General features: G+C 44.6%; 1 protein-coding gene across 1 annotated transcript in view; it reads left to right on the forward strand.

The window, feature by feature from the left end:
- Positions 1 to 1,277: 1,277 nt before the first annotated feature.
- Positions 1,278 to 14,217, forward strand: part of RASEF (RAS and EF-hand domain containing) — a gene marked incomplete at both ends in the record, with an annotated part of 82,478 nt that continues 69,538 nt past the window's right edge. The window contains one exon of the mRNA XM_079706404.1: positions 1,278 to 1,708. Coding sequence (XP_079562530.1) covers positions 1,278 to 1,708 — 431 coding nt within the window. The remainder of the gene's footprint in view (positions 1,709 to 14,217) is intronic.

The following is a 14,217-nucleotide window of genomic DNA, read 5'->3' on the forward strand; positions in this document are numbered from 1 at the left end:
ACAAAATAGTAAGCAATAAAGAGAATCCAGAATGAGAATAAGTGAAATACAGAGTCATAACTAAAAGAAATGGAAATAACTAAAAGAAAATCTAAAAAGTGGCGGAGATTGACGTGAATAAAGTAAAAATAACCCAAATGCATTTTCACAGGCTATGAGAATCACCAAAGGGAACATATACATAAATCATGACAGAGTGAGGGTCTCTTGGAAATAAGACAAGATTTTTTTAAAGGATAAAAATGGATGAATTTTAAAGATCTTATACCCATGAAGCAGCCAATATTAAACAATAGCATTGCTGAAATAAATGTTTAAGATCAAAGGGTAACATACATCTGCATAATTTCCATAAGATTGATTGAAAGGGGAAAAAAAGCTACCTCAGTCCTTGTTTAAATATTGCTGCCTGCCAAGGATTTTGGTTATTAATTTTCTCTCAGGTTGAGGAGACAAGGACCGAGAAAAATTATTTGGATTTGAGCATCTGGAAGATCTATGTGATTCCTACTGTGCATTAACTTAACCTTAACGTTGGAGGGACATGCATTAAAGAAAGCCAGTAAAATCAGAGAATGGGGTCTTCTGGTAAATCTCATACTTTGGTTTGTAAGAAAACTTGTATACACGGAAGTTTACCAATTTTCCGGAATCAGAAAATAATAAAATACACATAACGTTAACCAATTTGGAATCCTACCCCTGCCTTCCTTTGCCCTCTCTATCCAGTGAGTTAGCTTCTCATACCAGCTCTCGATTTACCCGAGCACACACTGTTTATGCCGAAGGGCCTGGCAACGCTTCTGTCTCACCCCCAGTTCCGGCCGGCCTCCCCAACTCCAGGAGCCCCAAACACAGGTTCCAGAGGCCAGCACGGAAAGCACAGCCGGACTCTCGAAGGCGTGGGAACCGGAGCGGGGCGCTCCTCCTCCCAGGCTGGGCGGAGCCGGGCCTCGCTGGGCAAGTGCGTGAGGCCGCGCCGGGCGCTCAATCGCGGCGGGCGCTGCTGCGCGGTGCGCGGGGCCAGGGGCGTGCTCGCACCGCTCTGGGGCTGAGCCCGGCCAGGGTACGCGCGCGGAGCCTCTCGGAGCGCGCCGTCCCGACCCACCCAGGCGCTTCGCCCCGCCCCGACGTTCCCGCCAGTGGCCTAACCTGCTTGACTCGCCGAACTCGCCGCAGCCCCCGGCGGCAGCAGGTGGCCTTGGACTAGCCGCTGTCACCGCTGCCCGAGTGGCCCGCGCGGCCCGGAGCCCTCTCGGTCGCCCCCGACAGGCGGGATGGAGCCGGACGGGGACCTGGAGGAGCTGGCCCGGCTGCGCTCCGTCTTCGCCGCCTGCGACGCGAACCGCTCGGGGCGCCTGGAGCGCGAGGAGTTCAGCGCGCTGTGCGCGGAGCTGCGCGTGCGGCCGGCCGACGCCGAGGCCGTGTTCCAGCGGCTCGACGCCGACCGCGACGGCGCCATCACCTTCCAGGAGTTCGCGCGCGGCTTCCGCGGGGCCCACCGCGGGAGACGGCGCTGGGGCCGGGGGCCGCGGGAGCCCGCGTTCACTGCGGCCCTGGTGGGGTCCGACCCCGGGGACAGCCAGGAGGACGAGGGCGACGAGGACGCGGCGGCGGCACGGGCCGCCCACTGGGACTCGGCGAGCCCGGGCCAGGCTTGGCAGGACTTCCAGGCGCGACTCGGGGACGAGGTCAAGTTCATCCCCAGGTGCGTGTGTGGTTTGCAGAGCGGAAGGTGGTGGTGGTGTTACCTCCCTGGGACACTGCCATCTCTCCCTCTTAACACTCGGAGTGTGCAGACCCAGTGGACCCCCCCTCCCTCTCTCTCTCCCCCTCTCTGTCTCTCTCTCTCTGTCTCTCTCTCTCTCTCTCTCTGTCTGTCTCTCTGTCTGTCTCTCTGTCTCTCTGTCTCTCTCTCTCTCTGTCTCTCTCTCTCTCTGTCTGTCTCTCTGTCTCTCTCTCTGTCTCTCTCTCTCTCTGTCTCTCGCTTTCCTCCATTCACCGACGCACTTTTTTAAAAAACATCTTTATTAGAGTATAATTGCTTTACAATAGTGTGTTAGTTTCCGCTTTATAACAAAGTGAATCAGCTATATGTATACATACATCCCCATATCTCCTCCCGCTTGCGTCTGCCTCCCACACTCCCCATCCCACCCCTCTAGGTGGTCACAAAGCTCCAACCAGGGTCCTTTTTTTTTTTATCTTTATTGGAGTATAATTGCTTTACAATGGTGTGTTAGTTTCTGCTCTATAACAAAGTGAATCAGCTATACATATACATATGTTCCCACATCTCCTCCCTCTTGCGTCTCCCTCCCTCCCACCCTCCCTATCCCACCCCTCCAGGTGGTCACACAGCACCGAGCTGATCTCCCTGTGCTATGCGGCTGCTTCCCACTAGCTCTCCACCGACGCACTTTTAACTCTTCCAAGACGGGATCTCCTAGAGTTAAGGAAAAGGAATGCGTTCCGAGTCACAGTTCGGGGAGAAAGTTTCACTTGCTCATTTCTCAGTTTCACAAGCCAGAGTGAAATCCACAGCGTCCGGAGATTATTCCGGGACGCTGGTTTAGGAGCGCTCCCCGAACCTCAGAGACTTGATTACATCACCTCCTACTCCTGGCCTCCAGGCTGCACCCGGAGCAGCAATGCTCCGTGACCCGGGCCGCTAGCCAATTTGCCATTCTCTATGGTGGTTTTTGTGTTTGTTGTTTTCCTGCTACTACGTAGAAAACAAGACATTGTTGCGCATTTATATTGCTGCACACAAAGATTCACCAATGCCTACTATGTGCTAGGCATTTTACAGGTTAATTCGTTTAATACTCAGAATAACCTTGGGGGTGGACGTTCTTATCTGTGATTAATGGAGAAATTTAGACCTAAAGACGTTAAGGGACTTGCCCAGTTACTAAAAGAGCAGCATTTGATCCCAGATGTTGTGAATTTAAAAACTCTCACTTTTTATACCACAGAATAAAATCATACAGTAAACTCTCACTCTTGTGTCTGGGACAGAAATAACATAGTATCAAGTTACTTAATTCTCAGGGGGAAAGGGGATGCCTGCAGGTTTGGGGCATGGTGGGAAAGATACTCAGGTTTTATTGAGATTAATTTGCATCTATCTCTGCCTAGAGTCATGGTATGTCTTGAGCTATTTTCACTTCTTCCTCAGGCGCTACAAACATCTTAATACTGTAAAATGTTTTTCTGCTCTCTGGATTTTTATTGAAATTTTATGCATCTCTGGTTGTCATTATTAGGAAGATCTGAACATTTTGCTTGGCAGTTCACATATCTGAGACATAAGACTCAGAAAAGGAAATAGCCCTGGAAGGCAGCAGTGGCCTGGCTCACCCATTCACCGCTTAGACCTGCAGGGCTGGGAATCCTCACTTCCTCCTCCGCCCAGCTTCTCTCTCCTGTTTGGAAAGTTCAGGAATACTGGGCGTAGAAGGTTACTCACTGCACTATAATAGAGATTGTGTAGAGAAAGTGGACGTGATACCCATCTTTTCTGTTATTTACAAATGAGTGAAAATGCAGTGTCTCCACCAGGGAAGTAGAAAAATTTAAACTTTGCTATAAGCCATATACTTTGAATCATCTTTCATCTGTAACTTGGTTTGGGTCCAGCTAGTTTAAAAAGGTAACAATATTAAGAATAAGAAAAGGTAAGACCACACCGTATTTTATACACACACACACACACACACACACACACACACACACACACACACACTGAACTACTTTTCAGAGTTGCTAAGTCTCAGCAGCCAATATTTGACACTTAACCTTTAAATGATGAAAATGACCTTCTTAGGATCAGCATACAACCAGGTCTTAATATTATTGGTGACATTATTATTATCACGATGCCTTTCCGACTCTTGAGATGTTATTAAATATAATGGCACCAGCGTCACCTGGTAGACTTGTGTCCTAAGCCCCACCCCCGTCTTCTGCGAGATTAACAAGTACAATATTTGCCTTCCTGTACTCGTTCAAGTGGAAAAGAACTAAACTGAATTGCTTCACCTGATTGTTACTATGGCAGCCATTAGCTGTTTTGGTAAATTGGGTTGCTTCTATTCTACTTCCTCATACAGCTGTTCATCTTCCCTTCTCCCATTCAAATGTGATAAAAATCTTTCATTATTGACAATGTCATTGCCATTATTTCAGCCAAATTAATTCTGCAAACATTGTTGAGTGCCTGTTTTGTGCCACTGTCTTAGGTACTGTCCTAGGTATTTGGAGACAAAGAGAAGGAGGAGATGTGGTTCATGCCCTCAAGAAGTTCATAGTGTGGGTGAAATATTTCTCAAAAATTTCCTCAGAGAACATGTAAAGGCAGGAGAGTTATTTGCAGGAAACTCCGTGTATTGTGGACATAACCCAATAGACTGCCTGCAAGCAGGAACTTTCTTTGAATTCTTGAGTTTTTACCTTAAAAAAAAAGAAGTCATGTTCACTTTATAATATACTGGGGCTTGGTTTAACATAAAATATTATATATTCTTCCAGGGGGAAAATTGTCTCTCTGGGAAGGTGTGCCATTTCATCTGGTTCCTTAGTTTCCCACCTGGCACTCCATCTTCCCCCAGGTGGCACCCTGTCCCATGCCTATCCTAGGGGGGTATTTGTGTACAGTTTAAGCAGAACAGATATCAGATATAGGAATGTTTGGTGCCTGCAAAAGCAAAACGTGGTAGTGATTTCCATTTCAAAGATCATTCAAACTCTTAGGTCAAAATATTAAACAAATTTGGGTTAAAGTCCTCAGTCATCAATAATTGTGATATTAGAGAGAAAATAATCTTGCACTGTGAAAGAATAAAAATGGTCTCTGGGTGGTGTGTTAAATTCTCAAGTTGGTCTTCTCTTAGAAACTGAGGGACTCCTTTCCTTAAAGGTTGGGGAGGGGAGTGTCCCATCATGTGACACTGTTAACCTGAGCTGGGCAGGTGTAAATGGTCCAGAGGGTCAGGATGGGCCGTTACCACTAGTTCCAGTAAGCTGGAACTAGGTCAGCCAGCAGGTGAAACCAGAATGGGCAAGGCAGTGTAGTTACGTAAGAGAATTCCGGAAGGAGGATTGTATCAGGCCAAGAAAAATCCATGAAGTGGGAAGAGAATGTCTGGGGAGAAACAGAGAGCAGAGTGTAATTACCTAGTGAAGCCAGTTTCTGGTGTCAGGGGCATTATCTTGGTGAAAGGGAGGTTTGTATCCAGTAGGTACTCAATAAATGTACTCAATAAATATTTGCTGAATGTTCTTTGATTCCCTGCTTCATATACTGAGAATGCAGTTAGTTCATGCTGCATGCATTCTCTTCATTTCTCTTGTTGGTTCCGTCCCTATATTTTCACATTCTGGTGAGAGCTGGTGTCTTCCGAGATTGGCAAGGAGAGAAGGATATAGGGTGTGTGTGTCTGTATGTGTGTGCACTGAGCATTCGACTGAGGCGGGGTCATGACAGGAATTCACCTCTCTCCTCTAGTCAGAGCGGAAGCTTTCAGAATGTTCTCAATTCCATTTGTAGTGATTGAGTGTTATCTGTGGACTGATTCACTTTAACTTAGAACCCACGTTCTCACAAACAGAAACACGAGGGTCCAGCTGGCACCAGAACCACAGCGGACTTGTGAATGGGCACCAGTTTTGCCACAATAGCCAGATTAGACCCAGGGTGGGTGGGTGCCTCTGGTGTAACAGGGGTTAGCGTGATTGGGGACCTGCCAGACAGGGCTGGGGCGGGATTTGTTCAGGCACCAAAATCAGACCTGTGTGGTCAAGCTGTTTCACATGATTTGTGCCCTTTCTACACACACAACGTTGAAGAAGAGTCTTCTGTTGAATAACTTAGAAACAGGAAATTTAATTGAGAAGAACCAAAACTACCCACGTGCGAACTTTTATATGGATTGTCAAAAAGGTTTACTTCGGCACGTCCATGTAACTATGAAGATGATGTCTAAAATGGAGAGGAAAAGCAACAGGTGACACCAATCCCACTTAACTAGGACGTTTTAAAAAAACACGAAGGGGCTTCCCTGGTGGCGCAGTGGTTGAGAGTCCGCCTGCCGATGCAGGGGACACGGGTTCGTGCCCCGGTCTGGGAAGATCCCACATGCCGCGGAGCGGCTGGGCCCGTGAGCCATGGCCGTTGAGCCTGCGCGTCCGGAGCCTGTGCTCCGCAATGGGAGAGGCCACAACAGTGAGAGGCCCACGTACAGCAAAAAAAAAAAAAAAAAAAAAAAAAAAAACACGAAGCTACAAGTAGGCAGAGGCATAGTTTCATGGTCAGGGACTCCTTTACATTTCCGTTTCTTGGGGTCCACTTTAGGGCTTTTGCCTCTGATCGTCTTCTTGTAATAGTGCAGTTGCTTCATAAGCCCGCTTCACCTTCATGATATGGTGCTTGGCAGGATGGGAAAGGGAGAGGAAAGATGGACGCAAAGAGAGAGGTAAACACAGAGAGGGCTGGAGACACGGAGTGAGAGGGGGACAGGGTGAGAGGAGGCAGAAGACAAGCAGAGAGACTGATTGATTAGACAGTGCCTCAGTTTCCCCTCTCTTCCCACTCAGTGAGGGTATGGCCCTGAGACAGCTTGGGATGCAAGAGTTAAATCAGCTCTTCTCTGTTTGATCTCAGCTCTTGAGTATCTTCCACATGTGAGCATCTGGGTGCTTTGGACTGTGTTTTTAATGTTTGAAGATAAGTATATTTTTTTCATCCATATTGCCAGTTATATCTGCTGCTCATCCAAGGAGATAAAGATTGGTTCCAGCCTTGAGACACCATAGTGGGTTGGACTTCAGTCCTGGAAGAGGTTCAAAGATGTTTTTGACTGTGTGTGATGCTTACCTTTGGCACTGGCTTTGAGGCCTATCAGCATGCTAGCCACAGGCTCTCCAGAGATTTCCTGCCTCTTCTGCATTCAGAACTGGGGATATATATGTGTGTGTATGTGTGTGTGTGTGTGTGTGTGTGTGTATGTATATCTTTATATGTCTCTCTCTATATATATAGATTATATATATCTTTATTTTCTAACTGTTTCTGGTCTGTTGCTTTTTGTTTTTCCTCTTCAGTGTATCCTCTATCACAATTATGTGTCATTACGCTACTGCTGAGTGGGAGACACCTGTCCATTTAAAGCACAGCTCTTCCTTGAACCATCCAAACCTTGCTCCTGGGCCCAGCAGGAGTCTCTGTATGGCTTATTTTTTTATGAGCTCTGGTTGCTGGTGGTGGCCCCTTCTGGTTCTGATACTTGAATTTCATCTCGAGGTAGTAATTTCTTTTTGGCCTCCTGGCCCCAGAAAGGTATTCTGGCCTCCCATCCTTAGAGGACTGCCAGTTTTGGCCATACAGACAGTGGCCTGCTCTGACCCTCAGATCTCACTGATTGTTCAGAGCTCTGCTGGCAGGTTTTGGTGAGAGATTGTTTACTCAGCCCTTATGGTATGGGTAAAAAGAAAAAGGCTTAAGATGGGGTGTCATTGGAAGACTACCCTCCAAGGACCACAGACTCTTCTCTAGCTTGTCTTTTTGCTTGAAGTTTTCATTTACTTCTCTCCGGAATCACTGTTCAAATACACGGTCACTTTGAGCTTGTAAAACCTGTTTCTTGATTTCTTCCCAGGTTACATGATTTCATTTCATTTGTAAAATGGAAGTAGCTGAATCGGGCTGATCTGCCTTGAATGGAAGCTTAGAGGCTGATGGCGGAGAAGAGAGCCTTTGATGATGGGGGAGGTTAGGATGCTGAGGTGATTCAAATGTCTGCTTTTTTCTCCTAAGAGGATATACAGTTTACTTTCTTGCTTCATGTGTAGCTTGTGAAAGCTTAGTTGCACCTGACTGCAGTATATCGTTGGAGGGAAGAAATGGGAAGAGAGTATTTATTGTGGGTATTTGGGCTGCTCCTATCTGACTCTGTTAGTCTCATATCAGGTTGTAAAATGGAAAGTAAACACTGTTTCCCAGAGGAAAGCTGTAATGATGGAATGACACGTATGATTTCTTTGATACTAATTCCTCAAAAAAAAAGTTTCACTGCTTCAACTGGTAAATATTTGGGGTCTTCCAAATTATAATTGCCTTTATCAGAGTAATTATAAAAAGAGAAAATTGAATTTTAGCCCTTAAGGCCTGTCTATATGTCTTATAAAAACAAGACATATAGATGCAGTAGCTCAGACATGTTTCTTTCATTCTTTCTCTAATTCCCTCGGTATTCATGTGCCTGCCAGTGTCCCAGGCACTAGAGAGACTCCTTCGTAGACCTGACCTTCAAGGAGCTCATTGTCTCACGTTTTTGTTGTTGTTGTTTTTTTTTTAAGAAGATGTTGGGGGTAGGAGTTTATTAATTAATTTATTTATTTTTGCTGTGTTGGGTCTTCGTTTCTGTGCGAGGGCTTTCTCCAGTTGTGGCAAGCGGGGGCCACTCTTCATCGTGGTGCGCGGGCCTCTTACTATCGCGGCCTCTCTTATTGCGGAGCACAGGCTCCAGACGTGCAGGCTCAGTAGTTGTGGCCCACAGGCCTAGCCGCTCCACGGCATGTGGGATCCTCCCAGACCAGGTCTCGAACCCGTGTCCCCTGCATTAGCAGGCAGATTCTCAACCACTGTGCCACCAGGGAAGCCCCGTCTCACGTTTTTAAATACCTAGGAGTTTCTGACATCTGAAGGACCTGAGATGCAGTATAATAAATGCAGAAAAATACCTCAGGGCACATCTCCAGACTATGGACATTTCATGTCAAGAGTGTTTCTCAGTCTTTATGTGTATGCTTGGCAATCTTAGAAGACTAAACATTTATGTTTTCATTTTATGTTATTATATGATAATATAAAACAAATTAATTTGAGCACATTTGGAATCACCTGGATGACTCTTACATGACAGATTTGGCTACACTGTTTCAAAACCTGCCTCTGTGTTTAAGATTGTATGGCATCTGTTCCTTGTCATGGGCTGATGAGGAAGGCACAACAGTGGACTTGGTGCAAATGATGTGTCCATGTAAATTGAAAGTGACCAACAGCACAGGGTGTTGGGTTGTCTGTGTCCTCAATGGAAAATGTGTGGCTGGAAAGAGCAGCACACAAGCTGCCAGGACCATACTGTCATTGGCTATGGGGGTGTAGTTTCAGTAGAAGTGCATCCCTTGTCAGTTTAAATGAATGTTGCTAATTCTCATTCCACTGATTTTGCAAATGCGTGTTGGTCACATAAATGTCTGGGAGCTATAAGTATAAGGGGTTTATACCTGGTTTATGTTTGTTTATAGTTAAGTGACATAATATAAACAATATTTACATCAACTCTGGAAGCCATAGGAGATATTTTCTTTAATAAGGTCTACATGTTTATCAAGTGTGAGAAATACTGTTCTAAAAGGACTTGAAATCCTCAAGAACTGTATAAGATTGAAAACATTAGTTTCTCTATTTTTCATTGCTTATCGATCTCGTCCGTCATTTAAATCAAGGGCATAATATTGTGGAATAAGTTCATCTTAAATTGTTCCCAGTCTTAAGGATCATTTTTGTTATTTGCCCACAGAGGAAACTCTTCTTGCCTTTTTCCTATGTCATTAATTCACTCCTTCATTTAAAAAACTTTTTTTTTAATCCATGTGTGCCTGGGACTGCACCAGGAATGGGGTGCTTTAAAATGATATCCAGTCAAAAATCAAAAGTTTCTTAGACAGTTTCTGTCTCTCCAGAGGTGATGGCACCAGTGAGAGTAATGAACGGGAATAATCACAAGGTGGGTGGTCTGGGTCCCGCTTTCACTGGGGGTCAGAAATCAAGCAGACCAAATTGACAGATGAATGGATAAAGAAGATGTGGCACATGTATACAATGGAATATTACTCAGCCATAAAAAGAAACGAAATTGAGTTATTTGTAGTGAGGTGGATGGACCTAGAGTCTATCATACAGAGTGAAGTAAATCAGAAAGAAAAACAAATACCATATGCTAACACATATATATGGAATCTAAAAAAAAAATGGTTCTGATGAACCTAGGGGCAGGACAGGAATAAAGACGCAGACATAGGGAATGGACTTAAGGACACGGGGGCAGGAAGGGTAAGCTGGGATGAAGTGAGAGAGTGGCATGGACTTATATATATTACCAAATGTAAAATAGATAGCTAGTGGGAAACAGCCGCATAGCACAGGGAGATCAGCTTGGTGCTTTGTGACCACCTAGAGGGGTGGGGTAGGGAGGGAGACACAAGAGGAAGGGGATATGGGGATATAAGTATACATATAGCTGATTCACTTTGTTATACAGCAGAAACTAAACAATGTAAAGCAATTATACTCCAATAAAGATGTTAAAAATAATAATAAAGGCATTAATTTTAAAAAAAAGGAAAATCAAATGGACAAACTAAATTCAGGGAGTTTCTTCCTCTCTTCAGTAGAGCAGTTATCTCCATTTATGTTGTGTGGTGGTGTCACAGTTCCAGCAAGAGAGACTCTAGGCCCTGTCAAATTATCTCCACGTTCCCTCCTCTTACCACCCTGTGGGCTGTGACTGATGTAATGGAGGGGGGCTCACAAACTTTGAAGCCTCCGGGGCCAGGCAGGTAACATAGACCTGGTGGAGTGGAGTTGGGGCCCAGTAGCAGCCTCTGCTTCATATGCTGGGGGGACGGACAGATGCTGCCATGCAAGACATCGGCCCAGTGTTGCCAGCGACGCCAACTTATAAAGGATGGTGAAAAATCCAGATTTTAAGTAGGAATCTCCAGTTTTGCATATTCCATGAAGGACAAAGCACAGAGGCGGGAAAGATACTTTTTCCAGTTTGCAACCCCTGTTTCCTACCTGAGAATGTGCCCTAGTAAATTCAAGTGTCAGGCGTGATCTTGCTTTGAAGGTTCGTGTTGATGTGAACATGTGGTTCCATGGTGCCCTAACTTAGAATTTTAATCATGCTACTTCTTCCCCTTCCAAGTTTGTGGGATAGTAGTTTGACCCAAAGATAGTCTGTCTTTACTCTCTTTTTTGCTCTTGGGTGTTCTTGTAGTTTCCTGAGTTACCTTGTTCAGGCTTAACAGATGTTGCTGTACAGTATTTACTGCCTCCAGATTTGCTGCCCTGATGGTGTGTCCTTGGAGGAGGAGGGCTGAGCTCTGAAAGCATTGAGATGTCCAGAACACCTTTTACCCTGATGTCTTTCTTTCTCTTCATTTGAAGCTGAAAGTATTTGTCACAGTTTTAAGATATGTAAAAAAAAAAAAAAAAAAAAAAAAAAAGGAATGAAATAAAAATAAGGGAATTTAGTGATGAGAGGTTATATTTTCTGGTACCACAGTGGTATTTCCTTTCATTATTGGAATATTTTGTCCTTCAGTCAAAAAAAATTTTATGGGGATGAAAAGATGCTCATCACTAATCATCAGAGCAATGCAGATCAAAAGCATAATGGAATATTGCCTCATACCTGTTAGGATGGCTGTTATCAAAAACACAGAAAGTAACAATTGCTAGTTAGAATGTGGAGAAATTGGGACCCTTGTACATTGTTGGTGGGAATGTAAATTGGTGCAGCCACTATGGAAAATGGTATGGAGGCTCCTCAAAAAATTAAAAATAGAATTATCATAGATCCAGCAATCCCACTTCTGCATGTATATCCAAAAAAATGAAATCAGGATCTAGAAGAGATATCTGCACTCCTGTGATCATTGCAGCACTAGTCACAATAGCCAAGAGGTGGAAACAGCTCAAGTGTCCATTGATAGATGAATGAATAAAGAAAATGTGGTATATACATACAATGGAATATTACTCAACTATACAAAAAGAAGGAATTTCTGTAGTATGTGACAACACAGATGGACCTGAGGACATTATGCTAAGTGAAACAAGCCAGTCACAGAAGGACAAATAATGTATAATTCCACTTACATGAGGTATCTAAAGTAGTCAACTCTTAGAAAGTTGAATGGTGGTTGCCAGGGGCTCGGTGATTGGGAAATGAAGAGTTGCAGTTCAGTGGGTTATAGAGCTTCAGTGGTTCAACATGAAAAAGCTCTAGAGATCTGCACAATAAGGTGCATGTAGGCAACAATACCATACACTTAAGAGTTTGTTAAGAATAGAGATTTTGGGCTTCCCTGGTGGCGCAGTGGTTGAGAATCCACCTGCCGATGCAGGGGACACGGGTTCGTGCCCCGGTCCAGGAAGATCCTACATGCCGCGGAGCGGCTGGGCCCGTGAGCCATGGCCGCTGAGCCTGCGCGTCCGGAGCCTGTGCTCTGCAACAGGAGAGGCCACAGCAGTGAGAGGCCTGCATACTGCAAAAAAAAAAAAAAAAAAAAAAAAAAAAAAAAAAAGAATAGAGATTTCATGTTATATGCTTCTTAACCACAAGAAAAGCAGACATATGGAATACAAAATTTCTTTTTTACAGAGATAAGAAATTGGGATAGCTACAAGCTCTGTGTCTCATATCTTTTTGGATCAGTCCCAAATACAGGCTCTGTCAAGGTTTGTCCTTTAAATGTATTCACACCTGTCGTTTTCAGGTGACCAAGCAGAAACACTCGAAATAATGACACCTTCTGAGAGCTCCCTCCTACCACATACACACTGAAGGCAACCGCTCTCTTCAATTTCAATTTTTGGGGGGCATTTTATGGGCATGTTCAGCCATGATACCCCCTCACGATCATTACAATTATGGAGCATGCTCAAGTGACCATTTTGTTATAATGGTATCTCTGACCTAGAGTGTTGGTTTTTTTTAATGTCTGGATAGAAAACAAGTGCAGATGAGTTATTCATTCTGAAATCTGGTTGCAGCGGTGGAAGTTTCACCTGCTGTGAGCCTCTTGTGGCTGCCTGGTCCAGAGGTGGAGGGGTGGTGGGAGGTTGAGGCAGCCGGCACTGGCTTGTTGCCCATCTCTTTAGGCATGGGGGTTGCACAGTGCATCCCCTGGTGTGACCCAGTCACCTCGTAATTCTTGCTCCTGTAGAACAGTTACATTCTGCTCTGGCTGAGGTGGACGAATTCCTGAGGAGTCAACCAACATTTGCTTAGAAAATCCATGTTTTAGGATGTTCATATGTCATGTTTTCTAATGGACATGCCATAAACTAGTGTTTGTGTTTGTGATGCAAATATGTTTTCTTTTCCTCCTTGGGGATCTGTTGGCATAGCATGTACTTCAGTCTGGCAGAGATGGTTAGCCTGGGGATGTCAGTGAATGAATTACAGTGCATGCATTTCTACTCTAACACAGCACATGTATTCCAGACAAACCTCATGTTCTGCAAACACACAAAGGACATATGGACAAAAAAAGTAGAGATGGGGCTGATCTCTCCATATCTGTATAGCTTTGCAACCAGCATACTCAAAAAACCAGTAACAATCTGAATAAGATATTAGCACAATAAAAAAGTCACATTAGATGCTTAATAGAAACATACGACAGTCCAGGGTACCAGTACAGAAAAACTGTAAATGTTTTAATGCAAGTATAGGATTTTTCACTGTTTTTTAAGGTGAAGGTAACTTGGTGGATGGAGGTACATGGGTTGTGGCCGCTGGATTACAGGAACAAGGACAGAATGCACAAAGACAACGCATGTGTACTGTCTGTGCTGAGAGGAAGCCCCCGGGGAATGGGCATTGTGTCCAGACCGAGTTCACCTGCAGCCGGCTGCCTTCAGCTGTGGTAATGGGCTTGCGCTTGGTGACTGTTACTTGGGCACAGAGCATCGACATGCTGGGAATTGCAACTTCCACTTCTGCGTCATTCACCTATTGACCTAAGGGATGAGCTAATTGATGCTATAGGAACACGTACTGTGTCCGAGCAGTACTAGTCTTGAGTGAAAATGCATTGGAGGCTAAAGCAAGGCACAAAGCCAGAAATGAGGGTTAGATTGATTCTGTGTGTACAGGTCCGGAGGTTTTATATTGGTCAAAAAGGGATAGTGCATTGCCTCTCTCCTAAAAGATGACAGTGAATGAGCTGTCTTCAGGCTAATAAATATCTGTCCACAAAAGTCCACAGATCTGTTGGATAGGCTGTTACAATCCTAATGAACCCTGGTGAGAATTATAATGTTATGTTGTAGGTGAGCATTTGGGCCATTAAAAAGTGACCTATTCTGTTGAATAATATTTTAAATTAAAGTTCTTATTTAGCAACTGAATAAGAATT

The sequence above is a fragment of the Hyperoodon ampullatus genome (assembly GCF_949752795.1).
Source record: "Hyperoodon ampullatus genome assembly, chromosome: 6".
NCBI classification, from domain to species: Eukaryota; Metazoa; Chordata; class Mammalia; order Artiodactyla; family Ziphiidae; genus Hyperoodon; species Hyperoodon ampullatus.